The sequence below is a fragment of the Triturus cristatus genome, chromosome 4_2 (genome assembly GCF_964204655.1).
Source record: "Triturus cristatus chromosome 4_2, aTriCri1.1, whole genome shotgun sequence".
Taxonomy (NCBI): Eukaryota; Metazoa; Chordata; class Amphibia; order Caudata; family Salamandridae; genus Triturus; species Triturus cristatus.
The window spans coordinates 988,825,587-988,833,274 of NC_140586.1; the positions used below are offsets into that span (position 1 = coordinate 988,825,587).

Consider the following 7,688-nt stretch of genomic DNA (forward strand, 5'->3'; position numbering starts at 1 on the left):
GGACCACCAACACGCGGCTGGCCCCGAGTTCTGCCACTTTCTGTTCACTGTACAACAGGCCCTCGGCCCAGTAGACCCAGTGGGTGCCGGTCTGGTCACCGTTGGCTTGCGCGGACGCCTGTTGTCGGACCCCTTCGAGAGAGGGACAGGACTGCTGTTCTTGCTGGAACTGCTCTCGGGTGGGGCCTCCTTCGTGTCGCCATTGTGTCAGCTCTGGTAGGGCGCTCGGGGAAGCCATCTCTTCGGGGGAGGATTCGCTGGGTCCAGGGTCGGTGTCCGCCTCCTCCTCGCTGCTGGTGGGAGAGGGTGTGAGCCCCTCGGCTTGGGCGGCCCCGGAGGTCGAGGATGAGCGGGGGGGCCCGGGCGGTCATGGACCGGGTGATGGCGCAGGCCCAGTCAGCCAGTCCCAACATTCGGAGGTGCTCTCGTCGCTCTACTTGAGCCCAGGGGGAACTCTCCAAGTCGTTCCCCAGGAGGCAGTCGACAGGGGCGTCGTCGCGCACCGTCACCTTCAGCAGGCCCGTCACCCCTCCCCACTCGAAGGGGACCAGGGCCATCTGGCACAGGCTTTCACTGTTGTCGTCCGTCCGTACGGGGCACAGTACATTCGGTAGAATCTGTTCAGGGGTCACCAGGTGGCAGCGGACAGCGGTGATACTGGCGCCTGTGTCACGAAGGGCTTCGGCCCGTTGTCCATTGACCGTGACCTGCTGCCGGTACTTCTGGGTGTTGCTCGGGATGGGGGTGCAGGGTACCATTTCTCGGCTACCCAGGCAGACCAGGGACATGGCTGCCGGCTCCCACTCAGTGTTCCCTCGGTCGAGGGCCTCCTCTTCCTCTTCTCCTTCTCCCAGGGCGGCGGCTGCCAGCTGTCGGGGCGGGGGCCCGCCGGCCCCGTTTCTTCGGTTCAGGAGGCAGACCGGATCGCTGGCATAGTGTCCGGTTTGTTGGCAGCCGTAGCAGGTCACTGGTGGCCGTGGTCCGGGTCTGTCCGGGGGCGCCCCCCTTCGGGCTAGGCTCGGGGAGAGTTGTTGCTGCGGTGGCCCTCGAGGGGGGCTCCGGGGGGCCCCGGCGGGAGGGTCTCGGTTCCTGTTCGGCCCTCCCCCTCCACCGCGCTGGCGGGTGGGTCCGTTGGGGTTCCTTTGGTACTCCCCCATTGAGTTCCGGGGGACCCGGGAGTTGACCCATCGATCGGCCTCGACGGCAAGTTTTCGCGGGTCGGTCATTTTGCTGTCGAGGAGGTGCTGTCTCAGTTCCACGAAGCAATTGTTGGAGAGATGTTCCCACACGATGAGGTCGACCAACTGCCCGTAGGTGGTTACTTTGCTCCCCCCTTCTAGGGCCCGACTAAAAAAGTCCACATATTCCACCCATGTGGTACCCGGGATTTTTTTGCAGTCTCTGAACCGCAGGCGGTACATTTCCGCGGTTAGCCCGTAGCGGGTGAGCAGGGCCTCCTTCATGTGATCGTAGGAGGTCATCACCTCCTCCGGCAGCTGGAGCAGCGTGTCTCGACCCTCACTCAGGAACCGCCCCCACAGGTCCGCGCCCCAGTCTTTTCGGGGCACCCGATGAGAGGTCATGGCCACCTCGTAGGCCTTGAACCATTGTTGGATGTCGTCATTCTTGTAATACTCCTTGACGACCTCTTTCGGGATATGTACCTTGGTCTCGGAAGGCGGTAGAGTGTCTCTAGTACTGGGGGTGTTGGTCCCTCCGTTCTGGGCCTTGATCTCGAGCTCCTTGAGACTGCGCTCGTGCTCAAGAGTCAGTTTCTTCTCCTCCAACTCCCGGTGTCGTCTCTTCTCCTCTATCTCCTCTTGAAGCCGTAGCTGCTCTAGGGCCAGTTTCTTTTCTGCCAGCTGGAGTTCGCCGTCCAGCCGCAGTCGTGCGAGCTCTAGCTCGTGGCTCCGGACCTTCTCCCGCTCTCGTATTTCGTCTTCGGAGAGGCCGGTTTCTAGGCTCTTTCTTCCTCCGGTTGCCGGAGTCAGTGCGGTTGATGTGGTCTCAGTCAGGGGCAAGGGACCTTCTTCCTGGGAGGGGCCTGCCCCGGCCTCCCACCATGTCCTTAGAGCTTTCTGCATCTCCTCTTTGGTACCTAGGCCGGTGGTTGCAATGCCTTTGTCCTTGCAGAACTGTTTTAACTCTTTGTGCGTATATTCCTCCAGCCGTTCGGGCTGGAACTCCATTGTCGCGTTGTTTTCCTGGCTGCTCATGATGCTGTTCGTTTGGATGGGTAGCTAGTGGGTACTGGCTGGTACGTACTGCGTTCGGCTCGGATCCCGTCGCTGGCCACCAAATGTTGGAAGGCGTACCCCGAGGAGTCGGCGAGACCACCAAGGGGGGCCCTCACACTGTATGAAGTAGCCGAGCGCTGCCGAGAAGTCTCCTGAGAGATCCTTCTCCTATCACGTACTAGCACAGTAACACCACCACACAGGACTCAAGGAGGTTGTCTTACGACAAGCAATTCTTTATCAGCAATAAAAAGGTTACGAGGTCAATATTTACACGAGGGGATCGAGGGATCCACCAAAAGTCTCAGTGTCTCTTTGGAAGGGTAGGGGTAGCGGGACAGTCTTTGGCAGGAATGCGGTACGAGGGTACCTGGGGCCCAGTTCTTATCCTCAAGCTGGAGGACCTCCGGATCTCGGAGGGGTCGAGCCGCGACGGCGTCAGCAGGGCTCTGGCGTACAGTTCGGGGAGAGCCGCGATTCAATCAGCAGGGCTCTCAAGATGGTTTTCTGCTTAGCTCGAGCCGCGACGTCGTCAGCAGCGCTCCGAGGAAGGTTTCAGCGAGGTTGGGCCGCGACAGCGTCAGCAGGGCTCCGATGTTCCAGGTGGTTCAAAGTGTTCACAAGAAGGAGCCGCGACGCATTCAGCAGGGCTCGTGATGGTTCCGACAAGAGTTCTTCTCCGTAGGGTCAGCCGCGATTCAATCAGCAGGGCTCTCGACTCCGGGATACAACTGCCGATCTGTGGCGGGGTCGCCCCAGATATAGGTCTGGAGCCCTTTGATGTCCGGACCCATGCGCCCGGGGGGGGGCAGAGAGGCCGGGTGGAGGTGGCCAGACGCCCAGCAGGAGAGGCGCCAGGCCCAAGGGAGTTGCAGGGTGATCACACCTCGAGAGGGGAGGACAGTTGGGGGTCCCATCGATACTGTCCTCCGCCGGGGGTGATGAATGGTTCCTGCGGCACCCCCTGGCCAGTCCGTGGTGCCGGGATGTCGGGGCTTCGCTGGGGTCGAGGCCGGGTTGAGCGGGGTCGCGCTGGCTGGTGCACAGAGTCACGTGGATGCCAACAAGATGGCGGAGCCACGAGGGGTATGCGACCGCGTGCAGCTCAGGATGAAGGGCCTTGGTGCAGTTCAGACGGGTGGCCCGTGAAGGCCGGGTCGGGGAACGGGCGCAATCCATGGGGTTAAGGACCACGCCACGAGGCCGGGTCCAACAGAACCCGTGAGACAGCACAGGGTAATTCCTGGGATGTTCGCTGGCCAAGGGAAATCAAAGGAGAAAGCGGCTATTGTGGAGAAAGGAGAGACGTCTGTTTTGAATGGTGGGACTCTGACAGCACTGACTGAGGAGAACACTGATCTCCCAGTGGACATTGTGAGTACCAGTTTAGCTGTATGGGGGGTTTATGATCCTGTGCAGGAGGGTAGTAGGGCACTTGAAGCGGCAACTCCTATAACAGTGGACAATCAACACAGCGGGGAGCTAATGATGGTTGGCAGCTCAATAAAAATAAAAGACCCCAAGTTTACTGGTATTCTGGGGAAGGCTGAGGGGACGCCCGAATGCGGAAAAAAATTCTTCTCCCTAAATGAGGATTTTGAACTATCCAATCCCAGTGAAGAAGAGGCCTCAGAATTGGATAATACAGGCACGGAGTCGGATAGTGCCCTCTCTAATCCTAGCACTAAAAAACGCCTGCCCTCACTAACCAAGAGAAGAGGGAAAATTCATAGCGGGAAAAAAACGGAAGCCGGGCAATCAAGTTTAGATAATAGTCGCTCCAGACAGCTAAAATGGGAATACTCGACTACTCAGTTTTTAACTGATGATGCAGACCTTGCAAAAGGCCCCAAAACCCAATCTGACAACCCTTCAACGGAGGTAGCATCTTCCCCCTTCGACGAGCTTGATATATTTAACACTAAAACAGATGCAGGGGGAAGCAAGACAAGAACATAAGCGGGCTCACCTTGCTAGAAAGAAGCTCCAAGGGGCCATTAGAAAAGTAAATAAATCATGGACCGAGATCGCTGAGAGAACTACGGCTCTTGAAGAACGGGTGGTTGCTTTAGAGGCTGAAACAGAAAACTCAGTCCGACAAGCCACGTCAAATGAAACACGGATGTTGGACGTGATGTGGAAGTTAGAAGATTTTGAAAACCGCCAGAGCCGTAACAATTTGAGACTTCCTGGCATCCCGGAAAATGCGGAGGGTGAGGACATTTGAGGTTTTGTTCTGCGTCTGTTGATTGAAGGGTGGTTTTCCCGAACTCTCACATTGGGATTGGGAGGCTGAGGAGCAGCGCATACATTGTTTTCCACTTATGCTCATGAAAAGGCAGGGGCAGAATGGGGGATGTGCCGCTAGTTGTGTAGCTTTGGTGCTGCCTTGTGGCCCCCGTGCTGATCTTAACCCCTGGGGTCTGTGCCTTGAAACCACAGGTACTTACCTGCAAACCGTGCCTCTTCGAGGTGCCCCCAGTCTCCATTGATTTACATTGGGCCCAGTGACCTCTGCACCCGGCCGCCCCAGTGCCGCTGGTGGTGCAGTAACTACCTGGAACTGAACCTTGCCCAGTGTCGGTCCAAACCCATGAAGACTGGGATTGTAAGTCGAGTACTTACCTGCTAATGCATAACACTGTTTTCCACCCATATGAATGCATTACATTCAATCTATTGCATACAACTGACTATCCTTCACATTGCTAAGTGCTTTATATTGACATCTTTTCAGGACAGGAAGCCGGTGCAATTTGACCAGTTTGTTGAAGATCGACGTTGTTTTCTTTAAGCCCAGAACCAGCCCAGCTGCTGTGTTTGTAGTGGCTGCAACCTATGTAGGCGATATTGAGATATACCTACGTATAGAGAGATGCAGAAATCCCTTCTCGATAGGATCAGGGCTAGAGCCAGGTCCCTCCTAGATGAAGCAGGGATGAACGGAAGTATTTTCCTGATAGAAGCCTGTAGAGCCGGTGATTTTAATGAACCCTTTTAAGGACAGATGAGAGTCCACGCAAACTCCCAGGTTGCTGACCTGATGGAATGGGGTGGACAGATCTCCCAACGACACCGGCCGCCAGCCTTGTGCCGTGAGGCTCCGGACCCAAATACCACTATTTCCGTTTTTTTCACTGTTCAGCGCCAGGGATTTGAGCTCATCCAATCAGCGACTTCCTGGCGGCAGCTCCTAAAATTACTGGCCATCTTATCTGCATTTAATTCTAATGTAATGATTTGTGTATATTCGAGTGGAGGTGATATCGAATGACTCGATCAGGCTGGCCAAGTGGGCCACGTAAAGATTGAAAAGATTGTGGCTCAAAACAAGTCCCTGGGGGGCTCCTGTGGTGATCGTCTGAGGGGCTAAAGTTAGGTGATGCCACCCCAAGCAGGCACTTCCCCTAAGACCCACCCTCTGCAATCTCTGTAGTAAAGTGGAGTGGGAGATGGTGTCAAAGGCTGCTGACAGATCTAATCAAATCAGAGCCCCACCTCCCCACCTCCATACATAATGTCTCCAATAGCCACGTGGCTTTAGCTAGCACGGTCTCTGCAGAGAGCTCTGTTGGAACCCTGGATGGACTTTGTGCAGAAGTTGGTGGGACTCGAGGTATTTGGTGAGCTGCTTGTTCACCGTGGCCTCAGTTTCTCTGGTGAACATCAGGAGCAGAGAGACAGGCTGATCCTTAGAGTTAGAACAGCCGTGACTACTGGAGCAGACATCTGGAAGTAATGTTGGCTAAAACTCTCTGATTGGCTGCATGCTGAGGACCTCCTCTGCATCCCTGGACAGGCCTCACCTCCTCTGCACCCCCTGGACGGGCCTCTCCTCCTCTGCACCCCTAGACAGGCCTCACCTACTCTGCATCCCTGGACAGGCCTCTCCTCCTCTGCATCCCTGGACAGGCCTCACCTCCTCTGCATCCCCTGGACAGGCCTCTCCTCCTAAGCACCCCTGGACAGGCCTCTCCTCCTAAGCACCCCTGGACAGGCCTCTCCTCCTAAGCACCCCTGGACAGCCCTCTCCTCTTCTGCACCCCTGGACAGGCCTCACCTCGTCTGCACCCCTGGACAGGCCTCTCCTCCTCTGCTCTTTGACAGGCCTCACCTTCTCTGCTCTTGGACAGGCCTCACCTCCTCTGCACCCCTGGACAGGCCTCTCCTCCTCTGTACCCCTGGACAGGCCTCACCTCCTCTGCTCTTTGACAGGCCTCACCTTCTCTGCACCCCTGGACAGGCCTCACCTCCTCTGCACCTGGACAGGACTCACCTCCTCTGTACCCCTGGACAGGCCTCACCTCCTCTGCACCCCTGGACAGGCCTCACCTCTTCTGCACCCCTGGACAGGCCTCACTTCCTCTGCACCCCTGGACAGGTCTCAGCTCCTCTGCACTCCCCTGGACAAGCCTCACCTCCTCTGCACCCCTGGACAGGCCTCTCCTCCTCTGCACCCCTCGACAGGCCTCTCCTCCTCTGAACCCCTGGACAGGCCTCACCTCCTCTGCACCCCTGGACAGGCCTCTCGGTGCTTCTCTCAGGAGCTCTCCGTGAAGGATTCTCATTAAGGACAGAGGAGCCCAGAGTTCATTCCACCCCATACAGCGCCTCTGACTCCGCCTTGAGCCTCCGTGCGCTATGCACAGGCCCCGAAGAGAGACACTGCTCCCCTGGACCTGCCCATAGGCGCAGGGGGCAGGACTGTGGCTCGGACCGAGGCGCTTTAATACCACACAACAGACACGAGGCGCTACTCACGAGGCACGTGTTCATCCCTCAGAATAAGGGAAATGAGGGAAATGTCCTGATCCATTTCGCATCTTTCAGCCCCGGTACCTGGTTCCGGTGATGCTGCTGCCCCCCCTCAGCGATCCGTCCCCAAAGAGTGACCTTTAACCCGGAAGTGTCCTCTCCTAGAGGGGGCAGATTTCATGGGGTATTTCACTTGTGGTGATGATCGTGTCTTGTGCAGCTGACACTGCACCCCACTGTACCCCACTACTGATGTCTGCACCTCTAGGGGTGTTATACTGTGTGTATCTCTTTTTGTGCACAACTTGTGATAATGTTTAATACGAGGCGCCTCGACTCCCCCCGGCCTCGTTCACGCTTTATAAACATCCTAAAAAAAATACAAGAATGTATTCTATGTGGGAGGGGCGCCATTGCTTCTCCTTGTGGGAGGGGCCCCGGTCTTTTTCCTTGTGGGAGGGGTCCCCTGCTTCATGTGGGAGGGCCCCTCTGCTTCTGCTTGTGGGGTTGGGGGTGAGGCGTTAGATGTATGGATGGAAAGAGAGGAAGGGGAAGGGGGAGGCTGGGACATCTTAAGGATTGTGGGGGCCCTGGACCGAACATTTTGGGGCCCCTGCTCAGAAGCGTTGTGAATTCATGATCCAATCAGACTGCTCTAGACTCTAAAGTGTGTCCAATGACTCAGCAGCAGCTCAC

The 7,688-nt window shown here is 56.9% G+C and overlaps 1 protein-coding gene across 14 annotated transcripts in view; it reads right to left on the reverse strand.

Annotated features, from left to right (window-relative positions):
* Window positions 1-7,114, reverse strand: part of LOC146839233 (uncharacterized) — a 212,097-nt gene extending 204,983 nt beyond the window's left edge. For 6 of the 14 annotated variants that reach the window (XR_014960812.1, XM_085603244.1, XM_085603251.1 and 3 more), the window contains exon 1: window positions 6,656-6,852. Coding sequence is in view for 8 of the 14 variants with exons in the window: in XM_085603244.1 (XP_085459370.1) it covers window positions 6,656-6,841 (186 nt within the window). In the remaining 6 variants the exon portion in view is untranslated. Of the gene's footprint in view, window positions 1-6,655; window positions 6,873-6,998 lie in introns of those variants that run through there. The other 8 variants (XM_085603237.1, XM_085603241.1, XM_085603242.1 and 5 more) reach the window with 4 other exon arrangements.
* Window positions 7,115-7,688: the final 574 nt, after the last annotated feature.